Source organism: Tachypleus tridentatus, chromosome 10 (genome assembly GCF_004210375.1).
Source record: "Tachypleus tridentatus isolate NWPU-2018 chromosome 10, ASM421037v1, whole genome shotgun sequence".
Lineage (NCBI taxonomy): Eukaryota > Metazoa > Arthropoda > Merostomata > Xiphosura > Limulidae > Tachypleus > Tachypleus tridentatus.
The window spans coordinates 36,062,237-36,088,450 of record NC_134834.1 but is presented as its reverse complement, the minus strand read 5'-3'; the positions used below and the strand labels follow the sequence as shown (position 1 = coordinate 36,088,450).

At 33.0% G+C, this 26,214-nt stretch overlaps 1 protein-coding gene across 1 annotated transcript in view; it reads right to left on the bottom strand.

The window, feature by feature from the left end:
- Window positions 1-9,128: 9,128 nt before the first annotated feature.
- Window positions 9,129-26,214, bottom strand: part of LOC143229053 (uncharacterized protein ZK1073.1-like) — a 91,331-nt gene continuing 74,245 nt past the window's right edge. Inside the window, exons 9-13 of the mRNA XM_076460764.1 lie at window positions 24,759-24,868; window positions 23,230-23,268; window positions 15,267-15,402; window positions 14,633-14,684; window positions 9,129-11,995 (exon numbers count right to left, since the gene is read on the bottom strand). Of these exons, the coding sequence (XP_076316879.1) occupies window positions 11,838-11,995; window positions 14,633-14,684; window positions 15,267-15,402; window positions 23,230-23,268; window positions 24,759-24,868 (495 nt within the window). The 3' untranslated portion in view covers window positions 9,129-11,837. The remainder of the gene's footprint in view (window positions 11,996-14,632; window positions 14,685-15,266; window positions 15,403-23,229; window positions 23,269-24,758; window positions 24,869-26,214) is intronic.

Sequence of the window (26,214 nt, the reverse complement as noted above, 5' to 3'; positions counted from 1 at the left end):
GTCAGGTTCACAAAGAAAGAGGTAACTGACCGGAAGCTGACCACATGTTTGAAAGGGGTTGTGTAACTGTGTGTCGAAATGTAGAGGGCGGTATTAGATGTTTGAATATATAATTTTATTTATTATATTAATATAGGTATAAAGGCGTTCCTTTATATTGGTTTATTTTGGGTTTAAGTTGTTGTATAAGTAAGGCTTCTTTAATTTTACGTTTGTTTATGTTTGTTTCTTTATTTAGTATTTGAGTGTTTTCTATGGTTATGTTGTGTTTATTTGACTTGCAGTGTTCGAAAACGTGTGAAGGTGACTTTTTATGTTCTTTGAATCTGGTTTCCATTTTTCTACTTGTTTCTCCAATATAGAAGTCGTGGCAGTTATCACATTGTATTTTATAAATAATGTTGGTGTGGTGTTTGTCAGTGTAGTTTTTACATAGTATAGACCTCAGTTTTGTGCCGGGTTTTGAATAAATTTGGTATTAATTGGAATGTCATATTTTGTTACTAATTTTGCCAAATGTTGGTTATTTGTTTGCTGATGTCGGGAATATATGGTATACAGCAGTATATGGTTTCGTGGTTTTTGATTCGTGAGCTGTATTTACTTTAGTTGGTTGATTTTGCTTTCTGTCTAGGTGTGTGCGTATAATGTTTTCTACGGTTTGTGGAGGAAACTTATTGATGTTGGTGAAGTATTGTTTTATTTTGTCTAATTCATCGTTAATTTTATCTGGTGAGCATAGTTTTATGGCTGTGTTTATTTGGTTTCTTAGTATGTTGAGTTTTGTTTTGTTTCATGTGCTGAGTCCCAAGGAATGTATAGTCCAGTATGGGTGATTTTTCGGTGGATTTCTGTTTGAAATTGTGTATCAGTTCTTGTAATTTTGAGGTTAAGAAATGATATTTGATTGTTTTCTTCCTGTTCACATGTGAAGTTGATGTTGGGATGTATAGAGTTAATGTGATTGAAAAAATTAAGTATGTGTTCTGTAGATTTGAATCCCGCAACCGTGTCATCTACATATCTATACCAGTATAGTGGTGGATGTAATGCTGTGTTAATTGCTTGTGTTTCAACTTGTGTCATAAAAATACTGGCTAGAACTGGTGATACTGGGTTGCCCATGCTTAGGCCGTTTGTTTGTATATAGTTTTGGTTGTTGAACATGAAGTTTGTCTTTATCGTGGTGAATTCTATGAGGGTTGCTAACTGGTTACTGGGAATTTCTATAGTTGGGTTAGGGTCTCGGATATAGAGTTCTAAGGCTATCTTGCAGGCTTCAGTGGTTGGAACTTCTGTAAAGAGGGATATAACATCGAAACTGGCCATTAAGGCTTTATGATTAAGTTGATTTAGATTAGACTTGAAATTAAAAGAGTCTTTGATAAATGAGCTGGCTGATGTTACATATTTGGAGAATGCCCATGCTATGTATTTACCAAGGTTGTAAATAAACGATTCATATGTGGACATTATTGGTCGTAATGGACAATCTGGTTTATGAGGTTTGGGGATGCCGTATATTTGTGGTGTGCGTGAGTCGGTTTTACGTAGGTAGGAATAAAGTGTTTGTGAAATTGTGTTGGCTTTTTTCATTTGTAGTAGTAATTTGTTCAGTTGCGTCTCGTGTGTCTTTGTTGGATTTGTGTGTATAGGTTTAAATTTGTTCGTGTCTGATAGGATGTTATTCATTTTTTGGATGTATTCATTCGTGTTCATTATGACTATAGCGTTACCTTTATCTGCTTTTAGAATTTTTATGTTTTTGTCTTGTTTTAGGTTTTTTATGCAATTAATGTCTATTTTTGTAAGGTTGTTTTCAGTTTTCTGTTTTGTGAAATTATGTTGATGGTTTTGTGAGAAAATTCTTTGAAAAAATCGTTTAAGATGTTGTTTTTAGGTGTTTCTGGAAAATATAAATTTGTAATTTTACCTGGGAAGGTTGGCTGTATACCATATATTCCCGACATCAGCAAACAAATAACCAACATTTGGCAAAAATTAGTAACAAAATATGACATTCCAATTAATACCAAATTTATTCAAAAACCCGGCACAAAACTGAGGTCTATACTATGTAAAACTACACTGACAAACACCACACCAACATTATTTATAAAATACAATGTGATAACTGCCACGACTTCTATATTGGAGAAACAAGTAGAAAAATGGAAACCAGATTCAAAGAACATAAAAAGTCACCTTCACACGTTTTCGAACACTGCAAGTCAAATAAACACAACATAACCATAGAAAACACTCAAATACTAAATAAAGAAACAAACATAAACAAACGTAAAATTAAAGAAGCCTTACTTATACAACAACTTAAACCCAAAATAAACCAATATAAAGGAACGCCTTTATACCTATATTAATATAATAAATAAAATTATATATTCAAACATCTAATACCGCCCTCTACATTTCGACACACAGTTACACAACCCCTTTCAAACATGTGGTCAGCTTCCGGTCAGTTACCTCTTTCTTTGTGAACCTGACGATGACCGAAGAAGGTCGAAACGTTGTTCGCTCTTCTATGTAAAGTGTTTTCTCAGCCCAAACGAGCCGTTTTTGCATATAAATTTCTCAACAAGTGGGTTTCTCGTCATCACTGACTATTTGAGCTCTATTTATCGCGGTAAATCGAGTCTATATTTGGTGTTGTATGTCTGTAAACTACTACTGACCCATTTATAAAAGGATTTTTAATACGAAAGAATAAATTTACATATTTAGAACAACTGATTGTTTACATCTCATTTGTTGTTCTTTTTAGATATACAATAATCTGAATTGGAACTAACAAAATCTGTTGCTTACAATGTAGTAAAAAATCGCACGATTTTTAGTGAATGTTTATTTTAAGATATATATTTTACAGTTCGTTATTATGGAATTAATATCACTACCGCGATTAATATAATGGGTTGGTAATAACAGGAATAGAACCTGACCAAAATATAGAACTTTTCGTTACTCAATGTCGCATCATAAATTTATATTGAAAAAACTAATAAGTTAAATTATTTTACTAAAATAAGTTGAAACTTATACGACATGTAATTAGTCCTCTATCTTAATATGAGTTTGAATTAAAAAATTAATTCAACTAAAATTAAGTTACTCGTTATCGAAAATTAATTTATTGTTGTTTACTTATGGCATGAAACTTAAGTTATCAGAGCTGTTGATATCATAATGGGTTGAACTTTCTATCAATATTTCACAATGTCGAAGATTACTTACACATCAAGTAAATACGTAAATTTAAAGAATTAGATCAAACAGAGAAAAAATACAAAATTAGCGTAGATAAAATAGCAGAGTCCACTGATATTGCAACGACTAAGGGTCATCATGAATATAGAAATATATGTATATACACATATTTACGAATATCAATTCTTTATATTATTTTTCTAATTTAGTCTCTCTCTTATATATATATATGTGTGTGTGTGTGTGTGCGTGCGTGTGTGCAGTAAATATTATATGAGTGCCCTTTCTATAAAAATGTTTCAGGTTAAATTAAGTTTGATTTTAATTAAGAGCGAATCTAAGTGGAAATAGTCGAGTTTGGTATAATAGAATAAAGAGCGAAAAGTAGGATAAATTTATTTGATTGTGTTTATTGTACAAAGCTATTCAATGAGCTCCATGTGTTCTATCCATCCTGGGGATTAACATCCCAGTTTTAACGTTTTAAGTCTTTAAGCTTATTGCCTATTCACCGGAAAACATTGGAATTAGATTACAATCTATAACACAGAATTAAAAAAGTTTACTTACTGTACAGCTCATTTTTATCACGCCTATTCACGGAATGCTATATATGTCTTCAAATACTTATGAGTGAAATAAAAATGAAAATCGTTAAACAAAGTCTCGCTTTTTTATGTTAATACATATATTTAGTACTACGAAATTTCATCCATGTTCTGAAGAATGAATTAATTCATAATATGAATGGTGCTACTAAAATAATTTTGATTTATTTTAGGAGCACCATTTGTTCACTGTTTACAGTTAATATATTAGTTTTATTGACAAGTTGTCGCTGTTTACAACATGGAAAACATGGAATAACATTAAATTTAAAGTGACCAGAGATTTAACATAACTGAACTGATTTGCCTGTAAGAATTCTGTAAGGCAATAAGAAATTCTCAGTGCTGAATAAATCTCCAACAACCATTCACCTACCTTTCCAAATGGTTAAACAAGTCAGAGAAGCAACTTATTGTGGTTTCACCCTGGTAAGTTAAAAGAATATTTTAAAATGACATATATCTACTATTTCATCTCTCGATAAAGTGCTGTTAAATATACGATCTTTTTAATTTCTTAAAATAGTAGTTCGACACCAAATTTGAACTTTGGTTAAAAATGTTTGGTAAGGGACTTTTTGTTGTACGCAACCTATTAGTGAACTGTCAAATTGTATAGATATATAATACTAACATTTTATAAATCAGTTCAAACGATAATAAATAAACATATAGAAACGGGCGTAATTTTGAGCTTTTCTTTTGCTTTCTCAAATTTGACTTTGTTTTTTTAGAGAAAAGTCACGTTGGACTTGTATCTGTGAGTGTTTCTTATAGCAAGGCCACATCAGGCTATCTGCTGAGTCCACCGAGGGGAATCGAACCCCTGATTTTAGCATTGTAATTCTGTAGACTTACCGCTGTTACTAGCGGAGGACTGGGCTTGTATCTACCGCGGGAAACTGAACCCCGTATTTTAGCGTTGTAAGTGCATAAACTTATTACTGTCTCTTCGAAAAGTGTGAGATTTGAAGTAAAATTCTAAAACATTAAATGTTTGATCTTCACTTTTCAAAATTAAGTATTTTCTTATATATCTTTGCGATTTTTATAACATAAAGTTGATTTTAAAAAAACGAAGAAAATGTATTAACCACATTTTCATATGTATATTAAAAATAATTTATAAACGTTTACAATTTCTGATTTGATAATTTATTTATTTTTTAATTTTTATCAATAAAAATAACAACACTAATTAAAGGTTTTTGAATACGTTTAAATTGTATCATTTTTTCAGAAATGTATGATAGAATTTTTTTTATTGGCCCACCATGGCCAGGTGGATAAGGCACTTGACTCGTAATCCGAGGGTCGCGGGTTCGAATTCTCCTCACACCAAATATGCTCGCCTTTTCAGCCGTGGGGGTGTTATAATGTTACGGTAAATCCCACTATTCGTTGGTAAAAGAGTAGCCCAAGATTGGTGTTGGATGGCGATGACTAGCTCCCTTCTCTCTGGTCTTACAATGCTAAATAAGGGACTGCTACCGCAGAGAGACCTCGTGCAGCGAAATTCCAAACAAACCAACTATTTTTTATTAGTTTTGTTTTCCGATGTCGCTTACGACAATTGGGGCACTTTAGATACTGATGCATCATTACTGGTGATTCTCTGGAAGAATTTACCTGGTGACGCCCCTCTTCTCTTCAGGTAGTCGTTCATAATTTAGCAGTGGCCAAATAGGTAATATCAGCTATTACCGACTCTTGGTTTTCCCATTAATCAATAAATATTAAGATTTATTGTCCGCTATAATGCCCCATGTCTGAAAGGGTGAGGATGTTCGGTGAGTGTGACTCGAAATCGCCACCACAGTTAAATATAAAAAGTAACAACCAAACTTACGTATTTTATCAAATGTATGAATACTAACTGTATCACCAGGAAGAAAAATAACTAAGTCTAAATAAGTAGCCGAAGATTCAACCAATTATTTATTTGTTTAATTATTAGTTTAGTTGGATATATTTTATTAATATATTGTTTTTTGTTTTGAATTTTGCGCAAAGCTATACTAGAGCTATCTGCGCTAGCCGTCCCTAATTTAGCAGTGTAAGACTAAAGGAAAGGCAGCTAGTCATCACCACCCACCGCCAACTCTTAGACTACTCTTTTACCAACGAACAGTTGGATTGACCGTCATATTATAACACCCCCACGGCTGAAAGGGCGGGCATGTTTGGTGCGACTGAGATTCGAACCCGCGACCGTCAGATTACGAGTCGAACGCCTTCACCCACCCGGCCATGCTATTAATATATTGTTTATTCTCATAATAATGGAAATAAATAGGGTCATTAATAGTCTTGCAATTTTTCACGAATTAGGTTGAGTTAATAAATCTCGAAACATATTTCTCTTGAAGCTAGACACGACTGTTAATTTGTAGAAGTCTTGGTACAGATTTTTCAGCTTATTGCTCATCGTGCTCATACCATAGTAAAAAATTCCTTGGTGGAATGCAGAATCTAAGAAAAACAGCTTTCGTATATAAATATATTTGCTAGACTTATGAGAGAAAGTAACGAAGAATATACAACCGTATGCCACCTACACGACATCTCATATAACCACTGCCTAGTGCGTAGTGTCACAGAGTTTAATTGGTTAGATGGCTGGAATACGACATACACATGCTTGGATGAGACGCTACTTATGTTATGAAAAAAAAATGAATAACAAATATTTTGTGTGAACTGGACTAAATCAATGAAAAGTAATTTTTATCTGTTTATTTTAGTCATTTACTAATCAGAATCAGGAAAGAATTAACAGCACAAAATTATTTATGAATTTCACACCAATAATTCATTATTATTTATTAGTATTTCAGTTAACTTTATTTATTATTATAATAATTCATTATTATTTATTAGTGTTTCAGTTAACTTTATTTATTATTCAAGAAAATTGACCCGTTTCCAAATCTGTTTTTATTGTTTAACACAACCTGTAGAAAGGATAAGGTGAATTTTTTTACCATTATGTAACGATATCTTGTTGTTGATATTTTCCCCATGGGTTTGGGAAAGTTGTAGAAGCACAGTTCTAATTCAGGCCCGGCATGGCCAGGTGGTTAAGGCACTCGACTCGTAATCCGAGGGTCACTGGTTCGAATCCCCGTCACACCAAACATGCCCTCACTTTCAGCCGTGGGGGCGTTAAAATGTGACGGCCAATCCCATTATTCGTTGATAAAAGAGTAGCCCAACCGTTGGCGGTGGACGGTGATGACTAACTGCTCTAGTCTTCCACTGCTAAATTAGGGATGGCTAGCGCAGATAGCCCTTTTGTAGTTTTGCGTGAAATTCAGAACAAACCAAATGTGCTCTAATTGAATCCCTTAATTTAGTTTCGCTCTATGAAGACAGCCGTGACTACTGCATAACTGGCGGATGTTACGTATGATTTAATAAAAGCCAACGTAACTAATTTCGTGGTCTAAACCTGAGGTTCCCAAACTTTTTATAACTGCTGAGCTTCGCATCAGAAAAAAAACATTCCGGAACCTTAATTAAAAAAATACACTAAATATAGAAACAATCAGTCACTTGCACCAAAGAAAATCTGCTTGAGGATCTTCAGTTTACTCTGTGAGGATATAGGAAGTTTGCATAAAAATTTGTTGTTTCATACTGAAGTCCGATGGCTTTTTCAGGCAAAAGTTCTTACTCTGTTTTACTAATTGCGTGAGAAGATAGGTTTCTTTTTAGCTGAATGCCATTTTGAAATTGTATACAAATGGAGGGACAAATGTTGTATACAGAAAGTAGCTTACCTTTTGGACGTATTTACCTATTTAAATGAAGTGAATGCTGCAATGCAGGGTACCAAGGTAACGTACTTTAAAGCTCAGAGTAAAATGGAACCGCTTCAACGGAAGCTAAAACTTTATGGTGAATGTATTGTTATGGAAGAACTTGATTGCTTTGAAAATCTCAGTGGCTTTTTACTTGTGAATCAAATTTCCTTAAGTGAAGATGCAAAAGTTTCAGTCTTTTAACACATATCTGATTTGTGTACATCTATTGGGGAGTATTTCCCAATTTAGAAAAATTACTGTGGATTGTTTGTTTGTTTTGAATTTCGCGCAGAGCTACTCGAGGGCTATCTATGCTAGCCATCTCTAATTTAGCAGTGTAAGACTAGAGGGAAGGCAGCTAGTCATCACCACCCATCGCCAACTCTTAGGCTACTCTTTTACAAACGAATAGCGGGATTGACCATAACATTATAACGCCCCCATGGCTGAAAGTGCGAGCATGTTTGGTGCGACCGAGATTCGAACCCGCGACCCTCGGATTACGAGTCGAACGCCTTAACACGCTTGGCTCTGCCGGGCCACGAAACGTTGTTCTCTGCTTTATTAGTAAAAGTGTTAATACCTATACCAGTCGTCCTGAGATACGTTTCTTTTTAAATACTGACAACCAAACGTTTTACTTAAAATAACTTTTCGGGAATCAGAGTAAAGCGAGGTAAGCTTTCTCCTGTGTGGATCACATTTTCCTTGATTTTTTTCCCTTTGTGTTTTAAACTGTCACGGTACTTCTCAAAGGAAGAGTTGATATAATTATCTTAGTTTATAGGGTTTATCTTTCAAACTTTTAAAAAAGAAATTCATTTACTTCTCTGCTATGCAGAGGATGTGATATATGACAAAAATATCATCCATGTTTCACTGAACTACCCTTTCTTCTGGGTCCAAAATTCTAGTTTCTGTCAAACTATTACTAACATACAACTATACTTCACTATATTTAACCTACTAGGTGCACATAAGCTTCTTCCAGTTTACAAATATTTAATCGTTTTGCCCATTTTAAAATTGTTATTCTGTTTCTTTATCAGTCACTCTTCATAAGTTGTATTCCGTGAAGTTGAAAGAAAGAACTTATCAACTTCTTCAAGAACTGGCATAGTTTTACATAAAGAAGCGATAGTTATTAGTTAAACTCAGGAACGTCAGTCCTTCTACTTCTTTATACAGTATGTACTGAACTGTAATATACTTATGAACTAATGAGAACAAAAAAATTATTGTGTTTGTGTAACGATCTAAATATATCAATTCCTATTTTAAGAAACTTGTAATTCCAATAAGTTTGTTGACAACAACAGTGTAGTTCTTCCAATTGAAAAAAGTCCTATATAGGCTAGAAAACTGAAATACAAGTTATTTTTAACTTTGATGTGTTTTTCTCTTTTCTTTCTAGTACTGATGTATCAAAATTGCTAAATGCTTGTAAAAATAAATTATTATTATTTGAAGTTAACAACTTAAAACATTAAGTTGAGTTCTTTATTAGGCATTAGAAAAATTAAATTTACATTCAGCTTACGAAATAGTACATAATAATTGGATTAAAATGGCTAAGGAACATGACTGCAGTTTACAAATAGTCTCAAATGATTCAAAATTCTAATGCTTGCTACAATATATGCTAAGTTATAAACCTAAATAATATATATTGTTTCATTATATAGAAAGGATATACTATTCATTACTAAAATAACTAAAACTATAAATGCTTCAAAATATCTAAAATACAATTGAGTACTTCTTTACGTTTTTATCATTTTTAGAAAGTATCTAGGTAAAGGGTTTAGTGATTCCTTCTAAAATCTTTAATTATTGTACAAAGTCACATTTATATTGAAAAAATCTAAGCTTTCAATTTAAATTCTAGTTTAAAAAATTACATTGGAATTAATTTCAAAGTGTATTTGCATAAGCTCAGTAGTAATTTAGTTCTTTGAAATATGAGTGATAGATGTCGTGATCCCAAACGTTTAAAAAGAGTTAAGCCTAACTCAACTGCCATTTGTGTTTCAAAACCGACTTGTCTTGAAGAAGAGTTTTTATAAAGATAAAATTTGTTCTGTAATCTTATGAGGCGATTTCTCACTGGTTCAATGCCACTTTAAGTTTTGAGTTTTGAGAATAATATTCGTATCATTAAATTCGACAGTTCTTTCATTCTGCTGGAAATCGATTAGTTGCTTCCTTTGCAACTGTATGTAGACTATTAAAATTATTTTAGTCTGAAAATTGTCAAATATTTAAGCATTGTGAATGGTTTGTAAGAATTATTTTGTTTGTGGAAGTCCAACTGTTGATTGGCCAATTAAGTAAAATATATATGTAAATAGTTATACATTTAAACTGCAAGTAATGGTAGAATATTTGATTACGTCAGCTCTCATCAAACAAATTTATACTTCTCAAATAATGTTTTCTTTAAAGTTTTAAGCGAAATATTTATGCCATAACGTCTTCTTCTCGTTATTATTTATTACCAGTTATTACTGACATTTTTTTAAATACACAAACGATGAAACTACTCTAACGATTTGAGATTTTGAAAACACGTGAACTCCAATGTAATTTGTACTATTCAAATAAAAAACTAGCGTCAAGTAATTGTTAGATTGTTTACTGGATATGTCAAAATAACACATAAATGGGATTTATGATAGTATTATTTTCCAAACTAAAATGAAACAATAATAAAAAAACGTTTGTTTAATGGTCCATGAAGGACTTATTTTCTCTATTCCCCTACGCAGTAAAATAATTGTACCAATAGATGCTAAAAAATCCCTACTGGTCTTCTCTGTCCCATTGAATACAAATAAGTTTTGTAAAAAAGTCCTACAGAATTACCACGTTTGTAAAACTATAACAATTAATACCTTATACCAAATTTCCTGGATTTAAAATATTGAAATTCGTTTATCATCACGTGCCATATGCATTTTGTACTTGTAGGAGTTAGGAGTTCTGACAGGATGTTCCCAAAATAAGGGGGTTATAAAACGATGATGATAAGTCACTGTCTATGTTTTACCTTCAATAATAGTTACATTTTCAAGGTTCAATTTAAAGGTCAATGGCTAAAAATTCAATTTTGTTTATATTTTCAAGCTTATTTGCACTAAACGTCTATTATAAAACCTCGTTAAGCTGCTTTTATAGTTTGTTTGCACTGAATGTTGTGTGCGCATTGCTCAACCGGTTCAATATTACATTACGAAATTGGTCTCTCTTAGAATTAACTCTCTCTACATAACAGATTTCTCTACAGAGTAAATATACCACAATATTTAAGAGTAAAGTTGGTGCTTTGCCCACTTCGACAAGAAAAGCTTTTACAATAAAGAAGCAAAGAATAACGACACTCTAAGAACTTAGATCCAGTATAAGATAAATTATTATGAGAGATCTCACAAACGATCAATCAAATAATCAAAACCAAATTCAGTTTTAAACGCTAGCTGTTCACATCGATGTTCTAATAGAATACAATTTTTCTACATATATATTTACAAATGTAGAAGCTTTGCGGCTGAGTGCGTTTTTCTCAGAAACTCATTAAAGTTTTCTAAGAGAATGATCATATTTTGACGAAAAACATTTAAGGTTTATTAATTTCATATAACTAATTGTGGTCGATTCACATGCATCGCATGCCTAAGTTCTTCATAAGGAAATCAATATTCTGCATTTTGAGAGTATGTTAAATTTTATCAGATTCATTGGCTTCAATTTGTTAAAACATGAAATCCAATTGAAACGAATCTAGTTTGAATGACTATTTAGTTTTAGGCACGAATGAAATTGGGGAAAAGCCGAAATAACGTACCACTTTGGGAAAACGATGATAAAAGTATATGTTGATTTTCTTTTAATGTATAAAATTCTCGACATGAACGTTGATTAGACAACATGTGGTTACATTTTCTTGTTTTGTTACTATGCACGTTTATCCCTGACTAAATCGTATACAGTTGTACTGGTTACAAAATGTTAATCACACGATTTCACTCTCTTAGAAAACTAATATAGTTCAATAAACTCATAAAACAAAGTACAAATTGTTAGGTAGCGGTATTTTTTCTTATTTGTTCCAACAGAACAGTACTGAACACATTGATGAGAAGGTCGATTTTACTTGACCCCACCAGAGATGTGCAGATAACCAGTATGATTAGCTTCATTTGTGTAAAGTGATCATGGAGGTTCTTCTAGGCCAAGGTGTGTCGTAATCTTCCATCGACAGTGTTCGTCGTCTTCCACCTGCTCCTAGTGCTGCCTGGTCTCCACCAGAGAAAGTTCGTTGTCTTTCCACTCCGGGTAGAGTCACTGAAGTCACTAGTTAAGGAAGGTATGATAAAAATGAACTGTCGGTCTGTTAATTTTACCGGTAAGTCATTGACGAATCAGTGTGGGAAGTGTAGAGTTTTTGTGACTTGCATAGAAAAGGGAGGTCAAATGATTTGAGTTTCACAGGTGATATTTAGACTTTATTGTATAAAGATATGAAGGCTTTTGTTAAAACTTCAGTCTGAAAGTTTTGTTTCTTGTATTATGTAACAAAGTATATTATACTTTGCAACATAGAATGTTGCACAGCGCTACTGTTTAAAATTTTTTTTTCCCACAAGCAATTTGATTTAATTATGTTGCAAAACTCTTGGTTGTTTTTCATTTTCAGGTAAAACAAGAAGCAAAATAATATTACATCGGATAATAATTTCAGACATATAGTCTTCGTTTGTTTTTGAATTTCGCACAAAGCTACTCGAGGGCTATCTGTGCTAGCCGTCCCTAATTTAGCAGTTTAAGACTAGAGGGAAGACAGCTAATCATTCCCACCCACCGCCAACTCTTGGGCTACTCTTTTACCAACAAATAGTGGGATTGACCTACACAATATAACGCCCCACGGCTGAAAGGACGAGCATGTTTAATGCAACCGGAATTCGAACCCGTGACCCTCAGATTACGAGTCGAACGTCTTAACCCACTTGGTTATGCCGGTAAATATTGTAAGGATTGCTTTACTTATTGTACATCATTAATGACATAAGGAACATCAATTAAACTGAATTCGCATGAATTACACGATTTACGGAGTTTCTCGTTATTGAGTAATCATTGCTACAGTTGAAAAATAAATTACAGTGCACTGAAGTTACGTTTAGTGAAATTTATGTCTAGACGTTTACCAGCTAAAAAAATTGTTCAATTTGTATTTAGCTCTTACAATTACGAATAATTAATCACAAATTACCTTGAGGGTTAAGCTTTTACATATCCACGACATGACCAGCTACTCGTGAGTTTGAAAGTATTATTAGTTTAATAATAGATAGAACAATTTTTTCTCTGTTATTTCTACCAATCTATTTTAAATATTCATTTTACTTTCGAAGATTTTGATTTTTTTTTCTACAGTCTTGATCGTATTTAACTGTCACAGAAATATGAAAACAGTAATTATAATTTATAAATTTGACGTTTCTCCGTTAATGTGTTTTTGATTTTACTCACTTTTTTAAAACTCTGAAATGTAGGATGGATGACAAAGGCAAGTCTAGATCGTACGGAATGTACGATTACGAATATAATTCATGTATTGTTATTATTTTTGAGGGGAATTACAGACGTACTTTTAATAACACATGAATTTTCCAGATTATTCTGAAGCAGAGCAAAAAAAAAATCATTTTGAATTATTACAGTTTTGAAAATGTTTGTATTGTGTGGTTGCTCGCTATTGCTTGTTGTTATGTGGTTATTCAATGTTTCCATGCGTACAAACGCTCTAGTGAGATTTTTTTTATATATATAAACCATAGAATACAAGCTCTAACTTAAAAGTTGATGTTTAAAGAAAACGTATATTTTTCTCTATATAATTAAACCTAAATTATCGCCTAATAATTATTGTTAAAATCACATAATGTCAGTGTTTGCCCACTGTAAGTAGATTAACTTATATTGTATTTAAGGGGTTGATAAATGTAAACTATTCTCCAGTAATGTAAATTTATTTAGAATAATATTCATTTCTATTACCGCATTTAACGTTTTATTTTGAAGCTTCGTTACATAAAAACTCTGAGGAAATTGGCGTTTTTTCAACTACAGTCATGTTTGTTATATTTAAAATTATCAGCTGAAAGGGCATACATATGGTACCAAGCTGTAAGGTCTAGACTCAAGAGCGTATTAAAATATCTTGTAGAGCTAACTTAGTAACTAAAGAACGTCCTATAATTCATAGGAGTAGAATAATTTTCCTAATAGCTTTTAGTTAATTATTTCTTAAATTTTCAAAGGTAATAAAATATAATCAGAGTTAAAAATGTTATTAAGTTTTATCCTAAAAGTAAAAGAAATCTAATAACACACTTTAAAGATTATCTAAATATTAAAAAGCGCTGAAACAATCTTTAAGATAAAGAACATATTTAAACTACTCTGTAAACACCAAAATGTATTAACAACATTTTAAAGATAACAATAGAATTATTTTATAACAATCAAGAGATATTTACAAAATGAATTTTAACGATTATGAAATGCAAACAATAAATTTTGAAATAGTAAAAGGTACTTCCTACTTATCGATTGTGTAAACAATGCTCTTTAAAACCAACATATTCGTAAGTCTAAAAGGTAGAATTATGTGTAGGTGTTTTCTTATAGCAAAGCCACATCGGGCTATCTTCTTTGTCCAAAGTCTAAAAGGCAATAACAATAATCTTTAAAACTAACACATTCTTAAGACTAAAAGGTAGTAACAATAATTTTTAAAACTAACACATTCGTAAGACTAACAATAATCTTTAAAGACCGTTTTTTAAAAGGTAATTACGAAATTCCAGACCTCTTTAAAGCAAAACCTGGAAAAAGTTTCGGCTGCAGATAAAAGAATACCAAGAATATTCTCCCAATTTGAAATATATTTATAAATCTTAATAAATATTAGAGGGTACTTACAGTATCCCAATCCTTTCACAAAAAGAAGTAGGTTTTGTGCAAGCTTTTCAGGCTAGAAAATAGAAATAAGAAAAATGTATTAATAAGATGACAATACTTTGTGTTGTGGATTATTTTTAAGCTTTTGTCAATGAATGTCATCGATCAGAACACAATAACATGTAATATTTTATATGTACTTATACTTAAAGTATTCAGAAACTGAATTTAGTTACACATTAAATAATAAAGTCGCACAAAACCTTTTAATTGGATTAGCTTCTAAAGTGATTTACGGAAAAAGTTGCGTGGAAAGAATAAATATAAAAACTCAAACAATATTTGTGTGAATCCTGTGTCCCCCTAGTTACCCGGGGAGACCTTTATGAACTGATATGTTAATTACAAGCACGATATCAAATACTAGTCCAAATAACTCTGAAGCTGTTATTTTTCAAAACTCATAATTTCCTCACATTCGTAAGCAGCGATTCGGTTAATTTGTTTTGTTGAAATTAGGCACTGTCCTGTCTAATAACTATAAATGGAAGTACAAACAAAAAATATTTAAACATATAGGTAACGATAGAAAGTTAAAATAAGAACTATACACATATTTTCGTGTATAATACTTTGGTACTGCACGTTTCCTCACCGCTTCTTGAAGGACGTCACCCACACTGTCAATTTTTAATAACGTGGTTTTTTGCTTGTTCATTCTCATAACCATGTTCTCCACCGCTTGCATATGAATTGCTTTGGCTCCAGTCACCATCATCACGTCTATGGATCTGCAGAAACGTGTAAATGGAAGATTGAGAAAAAATAAAATTGTTCCTAATTTTTTTCCTTTTGCAAAGTTCCATAAGAGCTATCCGCACTAGCCTTTTCCAATTTAGCAATGTAAGACAAGAGAGACAGCTAGTCATCACCACCCACCGACAATTCTTGGGCTACTCTTTTATCAACGAATAGTGGGGTTCACCGGCACATTATAACGTCCCCACGGCTGAAAGAGCGAGTATGTTTGGTGGGACGGAAATTCCAACCCGCGACCCTCAGATTGCGAGTCGAGCGCCCTGACCGCGTGGCCTCGTAAGATTATTAATTACATAGCTACTCTTTAGAACGTCACAAGAAGACTGCTAGCTTCCATAAAAGTCACGTTAACAGTATTTAAAATAAAGATATTTAAAAAAATCCTATACAACACAGACAAAGCCTGTTTTTCCTCTATGAAAGCTTTTTTGCTGGCCGACTGACCAAAGCAGGCAACTTACGTAGGTAACAACAAAACATTAATCTAGCAATTAATGTAACTAATTTAATAATCTGTTCTGAATTATTAGAATACTTTGACACCGATATTTATAGCTGCAATCTCAACAATATCACAAGAAATTTAATCAGCTTAGGGAGTTTATATACTAAGCAACAATGCAAAATAATTGTTATCAATGAAATATATAATAATAAAAATATCTTATACGTAACATTCTAACCAATACGGTTAATGAAATTAAGATTAATAAAGAATATGATATACCGTACTGTGCAAAAGCGCAAAAGCGTACAGCCAATAGTCACATTTCAGACTGCTTTCAAAGAACAATGGAAGGTAAATCACAGGTGAAACATCAAACCGTTATTAATCTTCATATTTAGTAGAACACAAACTCAGTGGAAGTGCTTGAGTTCAGCAAACAGTATTTCAGACATTATGGCTACATATTTAATCAAAGTGTCCTTTGGGAATTTACCTCAAACGTCTCCAATACACTCCCATAAAGTTTCTATGGAAGTAACTTTTGATTTGTCAAGTGTTTAATCTATCAAGTCGCAGATCTGCTCGTCTGGGTTGAGATCGGGGCTCATTGCATTAGTTGAATAACTCAAGTAGTTTCTTTCTTAGCTAACTAATTTCTGCATAGGCTGAATGAGTGTTTGGAGTCATTATTTTCTTAGTAGCAGACTCCTTTACCAATGATATGTAAACCACTTGGTATACCATGACGGATCAGTATCTGCTGGTACTTGCGTTTGTACATTATTCCATTTATTTTGTAAATATCTACTGTCGCCTCAACATAAAAAACTATTACAATGTCTCCACTTCTCTTCATGCTTCATGATAGTTGCTATGCATTGAATTAAGTATCTGTCATCTTTCTTCTGTCTGATGTACAACCTACGCTTTGAACCAAATATTTCAAACTTGAACTCATTCGTACACAACGCTCTTTTCCGACAATCAACAAACCAGGTTTTGAACTTTTTAGCTAATTTCAGTCTCTTGACAATATTTGGAGATTGAAATAAAGGTTTTCTAACTGCTACACATTCAAATATTTCATTTTTTAAAGTCTTTTCTATATTGTAGATCTGAACACTTTTCTGTCATTTGGTATATGGATGTTTATCTCGTGCTTGAGTTTAGTGACATTCTTCCTTCTGCCCTGAAGACTGCATAAACAAAGATATTTAACACCAGTGTTATTGAGTTTAGGTGTTCTGACTCTTTCTTTCCTATTTTCAAATTTACTTGTCTCAGTCTCACGATCTAGGATGTCCTTGATAGTGTTTGGGGAGCATTTTACGTCTGCAGCAATTTATCGGAGAGTTCAACCAGCATTACGTAAAACTTTTGTGTGAACTCTCTGCTCTACTAATAATTCTCTACGTTTTTTGGGGGCCGTGGCATTACAACAAAATTCAATATATAATATTAAACAATGTATTTATCAAGATTTATTTGTGAAGTGCCATTAAACTGATTTCTTCTAGCATATACCTGGGCCATATGCTAACTCCTTGCTAGTTTTTTTCTATACATCAGCTCATTTCACGAGTAATGTCCGAAAATTTAATACAGAAAGTGCATCATCATTTCTGCCTTTGTAGAAGGCTTTAATGACTAAAATATGTTGTAGGACGTGTATAAAAATTTCAGACAAATAGAAGAAACAACCCAACTCCACTTTTACAGATCATTAATCATCTAAACTCTGATGAAGATGGATGTGTCTGTGGAGCACATTAGGCATATAATGCTTTATGAGTTTAAAACAAGCAATAGTGCAGCAGAAACTACGCGAAACATTCAAGGTATTTCTGGTGCGTTGTCTTTCTATGAAAGAAAATGTCGAAAGTGGTTTCAGAAGTTCAGATCAGGTGACTACAGCGTAAGTGATGTGCCACGTTCAAGTCGTCATGTTGTGATTAATGATGACTTGCTGCTGGCTGCACTTGATGAACTTTGTGCTGTAACAGTTGAAGAGCTAGTACAAAGCTTATTTCATTCTATTCAACAGTTCACCGTCATCTGCAACAGCTTGGAAGGGTGTCAAAACTTGGAAAATAGGTCCTTCATGGTTTGACAGAAGCCAACCTTAGAGCAAGAGTGGACATTTGCACTTCTCTGCACTGTTATTAACGTAACTTACATTTTTTAGACAGGTTAGTGACTGGAGATGAAAAAAAGGAAATATTATAAAAATGTTAAGCGCCACAGACAACGGCTCAGTGCAGGTAAACTGGCTAAAGCACAGCCCAAAATGGACCTCCACCCTATAGGAAAGTCTTGTTAAGGGTTTGGTGGGATATTGTCGGTGAGATCCACTCAATGTAACGATTACATCAGACTTCTATTGTAAACAGTTAGAACGCTTGAATGTTACACTGAAAGAAAAGAAGCCTGCTTTGATCAATCAGAAAGGTGTTGTGTTACACCAGGATAATGCACGGCCCCATACAGCAAAGATCACATCTGTAAAAATTGAAGAGCTAGACGGAAAAACTTCCACATCCTCCTCATTCTCCAGACTTTATCCCATCTGAACACCATCTATTCCAAAGTTTGCAGAACTATCTTGATGAAAAATGCTTGGAACACATGAATATGTCAAAACTACCCTCTCTACATTATTTTCCTTCAAACCCCAAGAATTTTATGGAAGTGGCATTCAGAAGCTTGTGAATCGTTGGCAGGAAGTTATTAATAATAATGGAACATACATTATTGTTTAAATGAGATTAAGAGCGTTTGAAATTCCTCCTCTTTTTCTAAACCTAAAATCGGACATTACTTAATGGATGACCCGATGGTTAAGATACTACATGGGATAACATTACAGTTATTTTAGTCCTTAAATGTGATTAGTATGTTCATTCAAGAATAACCCTTGTCACATTCTCTTGGAACAAGTATTCTCACTTTGGCTCTCTCAATTGTCAAAAGGGATCAGTGAAACATTATCATAGTTTTGAAATTTATATTCTGTAATGGCATGGAAGACGTAGCCATATAAAATGAACAGAATGATAAAAAATTCTCTTGTCCTAACACTTTTGAATAATTCTGTAACTTACCTGCAAAACACATAAAAAGTAAAAATTGAACGTTTCTTTCACGCACTGTCACTAAGAAAGTGTGACACCTTTAAAAATAAAACTTGACAACAAACTTTCCTAACGATGCCTAGTGGCCAATAGGAATATGTTAAACATCAAATGTCACGAAGAAACAAATAACATATTGGAGGATTCAGTGATGTCGATAAAACCCACTTGGAGGATTGATTTTTGAATTTCGCGCAAAGCTACACGAGGGCTATCTGCGCTAGCCGTCTCTAATATAGCAGTGTAAGACTAGAGAGAAGGCAGTTAGTCATCACCACCCACCGCCAACTCTTGGACTACTCTTTTACCAACGACCGTCATATATTAACGCCCCCACAGCAGAAAGGGCGAGCATGTTTGGTACGACGGGGATTTGAACCCGCGACCCTCAGATTACAAGTCGAACACCTTAACCCACCTGACCATGCCGGGTCTATTGGGGGAATAACAATATATTGCAATAAATAGTAAAAGTATAGAAACTCCAGTTAAATCAAACAGTTTAATATAATAAAAAGAAAAATAATTTACTAATTATACTGTGGTGTATACAACAATTATTCGGACTTAATTAATCCATTTCACTTTACAAAACACACGGATACATTAAAAATAATTTATAATAGTAACAAAAGAGTTAATATTTTGTATCGCCACCTACTTTTACATCGTTCAAATTCAACTTCAGCTTTAAAAACAGTATTAACTCCGAGAAGACTTTATTGTTTAATGAAAAATATACGTTCCCTTGAACAAATACTTACAGTAGTTTTACTTTTTCAAACATTATGAGGTTTCATTTGAAGTCGAGCACAAAGCTACACAATAGGTATCGAAATCTGGTTTGTAGCAATGTATGTCCGCTACTGTTATATATATTCTTTGGTAAACCAAAAGTCATTCTGCAGAAAACAACCAAAAACATCAATACTTTACCGATGCTAAACAATGTAACGAACAAACGCAACTATAACTGAAAACATCAAAAATTATAAATTATTAAAATAGCTGTAACAACTAAATAATTATGTACTGAATGTCTTGGTCAAACAACCTTCGTCGACATATTTGAAGGTGGTATAATCAAAACGTTGACTGTAATGTAATTTTTCCCACTAAAAGCAATTGATTGTTTTCATATTTCGAGTTTCAAACGTTACATTGATAATATTTAAAGTGATACTACATGCATAGATTTCCGCTATTTCAAGCTTTGCCCCTTTGTGGCTCAGCAATAAGATTAAAGGATTTGAAAGGGTTTAATTTTATGAATGTAGCGCAGCTCACTTATTGTGTAGCTTGGTGCTAATTATAAGTAAACAAACAATTTCAAGCTACATTTTACAATAACCTGAGTATTTTCCGAGAGTCATTTTACAGCTAAACGAGCAATAATAGCCATATAACGCGTATTCGATCTCTTTAATCATGAATAAATTTAAGACTGACTTAAAATATTTGTTAATGTAATGCGTTTAAATACGCAAAAGATAAAGAAAGACTTAGGACCAAGAATGGTCTGATGACGTCCTTAATGTTGCTTTATAAGAATAATGTCCTCCTGTGGCTCAGCGGTAAGTCTGAGGGTTTAAATACTCAAACTTGGATTTTGATACCCATGATGGTCCATTGTGTAACTCTTTGCTTAATTATAACTAAACAAAGATAATAAACATAAACACACAGAAATTTAACACAGATTCTGAAAATAGTCTTAAAATAAACGCATGTTTTTGTGGTACTATTTTCAAAAATTGAGAATTCAGTGGAATATTTTGACTGATTTTTGGTATTATTTAAGTGATTTTTTCTAACTGAATAGAAAAAATATAACTATAATACTGAATATAGTTGTCTGTAATAGTATATAGTGTAGATATTAATTAATTGTGCAAGTGAATATTTTATTATTTTTTAATTTTGTTCATAACAACAAAGTTATAAGCAATTATTTTAAAGTAAATGTTATGATAAGTTTAGTTATGTAACTCGGAAGAGTCGTACGTTCTGTTTGTAACTCACTAATGCAGAGATTATCGAACCGACAAATTTACTGATGTCGCGGATATAGTATGTAGACAATTGAACAATAAACAGATAAATAATGTGAAATGAATAAAAAACAGACAGACAGCCAAATACAGAGCATACGAAAACAACTTACAGTCAAGTAAACGAAGCGTTTGAACAGAGAAGGAAGGCCTAAAAATTAATATAGACCCAACGGTTGATATATACTCTTCAAAAAAGAAACGCAAAAGGGATATTTTTGTTATTTTAAAGAGAAATATATGTAATAACGTTACAAGCTCAGAGTATGTGACGTTACACGTGTTAAGGCACTGATTGTCAGACCAAAATGACAATAAAAGTTGTGCACTTTGAAAACGGAGGAAAACAACGGATTTTTCGCCAAAATTTGTTTGAGAGATCTGCATGTTCTGCAAGTGCAACATGTGCAAAATCCCTATAAAAGTGACGGGTTCTCGGTTTCCATAGCTCAGTGTTAAGCCACCGACACGCAACAACGCCATTGGTCGCTTGGAAGCAGGCGAATCTCGATCAGATGTTGCCAGAGCTGTGAATGTCCACCCAAGCACCATCACAAGGCTATGGAATCGTCACCAACAACATGGATCAACTCGTGACCGTCCACGATCTGGCAGACCTAGTGTGACCACGCCCGCACAAGATCGCAACATCCGGTTACGTCACCTTCGGGATAGGACCACCACTGCGACATCTACTGCCTCAACCATACCAGGGCTGCGTAGGATTTCCGATCAGACCGTACGCAACCGTCGACGAGATTCTTAGGCCCCATGTGCAACCCATCATGGTGAACGTCAACGACGTTTTTCAACATGACAACGCCCGTCCTCACACAGCCCGACTCACCACTGTCTTCTTGAGACACCACAACATCAACGTTCTTCCCTGGCCCTCCATATCACCAGATTTAAACCCCATAGAACATCTTTGGGACGAGTTGGACCGACGTCTGCGACAACTTCAACCGCAGACTCCACCTCAGCTTGCAGCAGCTTTGCAGGCTGAGTGGACAGCCATTCCACAGGATGTGATTCGTCATCTCATCGCTTCCATGGGCAGGAGATGCCAAGCAGTTATTGATGCTCACGGGGGGCATACTCGTTATTGACATTGAGTAACGTTAAACTTCACCTAGTGAGCGTGGACTTCGCCTTTGCAGACTTTGGATGTTCAGCAGTGAATGTGCAAAGTTTCACACATGTCATACAGAACTATCCGGAATAAACTTGTTAACAATTTGTCTCATATTTTGCCTTTTGCGTTTCTTTTTTTGAAGAGTATATATTAGAGTAAGACTGACGGTGTTGAAAGGGATAAGAAGAAACATTTATTTCGTCAGAGTTCTAAAGTAATTGAAACTGCCTGTGTGGAGTTTGACAAAAATGTAGACGCTTATTGGAAGTAGGTCTAAATACGAAAAAGGATCAGATGATTTTAGAAGTATAGAATACAATCGTGGTAACTCGATAACACGTAAATGAACTATGCTCTGAGAGTCTGGCAATAGTAATAGAGAAAAATAGTTCGGCTTGTGATTTGCAATTCTAAAGCAATTGAATAGTTCTAAGTGGACTTTTGATAAAATGAAGAGAATTATATAGTTTTTATGATATGTCAATGATAATATATAGTATAAGTAATTTGTTGTACACATGTTTAACTAGTTTTGAATATGCATGTAAATACATATTATTTTCTAAACAAGTGAAGTGAGTGCTGTTCATTTATTTTTTCCAGTTCACCGCCAACAAGTCACAGACACTGACTGTAGGGGAATTCTAAGACCAATAACAACGAAGTATATATTTATACTATTAAGAAGTAGTAAAAACCTTTAATTACCAACTGGCGAACACAACCTTAACGTCTGATACCATTATACGTTTATTTTTTGTTATTCGATAACTAGCATCATAGCAATAAATTTGCACTTGAAATAATTAATGGTTCAATAAAAGCAATCACTAAAACAAGAACATACCATTCGTTGCATTAACATTGGTAAATAATTAAGGCTACCCTAGTTTTTGTATTTAAATTAACAAAATAAACTCGCTTCAAAATTTAGCAAAACAGAAACAAAGAGTTGTTTTAAATTTTAAAACTTGAGATCAAAATACTTTTAAAGTAGATATTGTAAAAAAAATATAAGTAAAATGTAAACTTACGCAAGGCTGGATTCAATTGAAGCGGTTATATCCTTTCGGCTGTTGGAGGTTAGATTAAAAGAAATGAATTATTTTTCTAAAACCGATGTTCAGACATTTAGAATTGATGTATTAAGAAGAGTTAATTTATTCAAATGGTAATACTATAGAAAACTAAGAATAAAACGTTAGGTATAATACACTTATACATACTACAAAACCATTTATTTGAATTTTTATGAATATTTCTCAATACTTAAAGAAAATGTATTATAAAATAAAATCCAAATACAAGCTTAATTAAGAGGGGCCCCTTTCATTAATAATGGTCATAAATTGAAACGTTGTCCTATTTTTGTAGTTAATGATTTAGTTCGTTAATATTCAAATTGCCCACTCGTTTTTGACTGTTCATTGCATCATATTCTATAATTTTGCATTATCTGTTACTGGTGTAACAACTGGTTAAATACAGAATGAAATATTGTTACTAGAGATTTCTTGTAACCAACAAAATCATACAGTCACAGATAACTTGGTGCATACATAGCTTAATAAAATGTATTTATAAGATCAAAGAGGGACTCGATCGGTAATTTTAAAAGTTAATTTTTCCCAGCACAACTAAAATCCAAAATAAATTTAAAAGAATCAAATTCTTCATAAGTGTAAAGAAAGTGTTCTCCATCCAATAAAAATTATATTTTGACCGCTCCTTGACATTCTCAGTTAATGGTCTAAATTTTTTAAACTAGGTTCTTGTAAATACATAGATTGAAATATTGTTTATTTCATTTCGCACCTCTAATTGTAGTTAAAAAAACAATTTTTAAAAGGAACAAAACAAACATATCAAGTGATTACTTTTTGTTTCGATGTTGTAGCTTATGTTTTTAATCTAGATTCTCTTCGACATTTGTATTGTTTTTTAGTTAGAAGGAGTTTAATGTAAGTTATGGAGATTTCCCTAATGTCTGGATTTTCACCAAACTTTAGAAAATAATTTGAACCGTATTAAAGAAGCAAGTTATGCTAATGTGTATTTTAGCGAGTTTGTTAGTCAATTAATGCTTAAACTGTGCATGATTTAGGTATTTTCTCCGTTACAAAAAAGTATATAGTTAAAGCCGCATAGGCAACAAAGATATCGAAATAAAAGAATACATTGAACAATCGCCAGTTTTTATATTTTTATTTAAAGAAAGATGACATTTCCAAGATCGCGAACTCAAAACAGCCTATCAGCAAGTTAGTTAATTCAATACTGTAAATATTGAGTCTGTGTTTTGACAAAGAAATGAAAATTAACAAACAAAAGGAATTTCTATTGGTGTTACACGTATTTTATCTGTGGATTTCGGTCGATTACTATTAGTGAACGTTGGTTACGCTAACCGTTAAAGATGAGGAAATAAAACGCTATTATTAATTAAATGAACAAGGCTACTTATTAATGTATTTAATGAATAATATAAAACAACTCGTATAGCAATAAAAACTATTACAGCAGTATCATAACTAAAAGAGGAAAAAAATAAGTTCTCACTCACTTCATATAAGCCTCAACGTAACGTTTCAGGTTTCGAGGATTAACTGTCTTCTTCAAAGTTTCCGTGTATTCTTGGATAAGTTTTTCCTTGTTGTCAACCGTTTCTAATTGCTAAATTACAAAATCTCATTTTAATAAGAGTGTGGAAAGGATTAAAAGTTAGCAGTGTGCTGAAATATTATGGTTTAAAATTATGATAACGTTTAATGATCAATTCTGACTTGTAAACGATTTATTTTTGTATTTTAAAGACTGACATTTTCCTTTTAAAATGTATTATTTTGTAATTACAACTTTTATTGTAGTGGGCAGTTAAACAGGCTTCTGCTCTAGTTAGTAATGGTTTGTTTGTTTCTGAATTTCGCACAAAGCTACTCAAGGGCTATCTGCCTTAGCCACCCCTAATTTAGCAGTATAAGACCAAAGGAAAGACAGATAGTCATCACCACCCACAGTTAACTCTTGGGCTACTATTTTACCAACAAATAGTGCGATTAACCGTCACATTATAACGCCCCCACGGCTGAAAAGACAAGCACGTTTGGTATGACGGGGATTCGAAGCCGCGACCTTCAGATTAGGAGTCGAACGCTTTAACTCACATAGCCATTCCGGGCCAGGGAGTAATGGATTTGAAATGTTTTTGTCATATATTCAGATATTAAAACTTTAAATTTGTAGAAGTATTATAATGATTTCGATAAATTCTAATTTTAGATAATGTTAAAATTTGGAAATTAAAAGCATTAAAAGTTTTGATCTTCTTTTAAAAAGATAACATAACTTGATGGTTTATGGTTTGAAGATTTGCCGCACATATTAACTAGTAAATAAAATTATTTAACAGCCAATAGTTGGTTTTGATACACATGACTTTATGAACTTTTATATTTTTCAAGTTTCAAATTTTACGCGATTAATCTATAAAACTTTAAATAACTGCTCATTATGATCAAGTGTATAGTATTTCTTTCAGTTATAATTTATTAGCACACAAGTGGGTTCAACAAACACCAACATTATTACAACATGTATAGTGCCAAAAAATGAAGACAAACAACTTCTTAAAGTGCGAGAACCATGCGTTTGTGTTACAAGATTTAGCGTTTCTGAGCAATACATGCAGACACAAACTCTACACATGTTAGACAATAAAACAATCAACAGCAGTATTTGCACCTAGTTGAAATTTATATATGTTTTTCACGAAAAAAGTAATGTTATAAAAGTAAGCTAGAAGAAACAAGTTACTTCAACAAACAATTCACGTTACCTCCTGCAGGAAGGTTGTCAGCGAATGAGAGCAGCAGACATCGGAACACACATACAGATGATATATATATACAGAAGGAGATGAAATGAACATCACAAATTTAGTAAGTCAGCATTACACACAAGTAGCAGTAAAAAGATACATAATAATGCAAAGAAATAGCAAAGTCATTTAGCAAAACTTC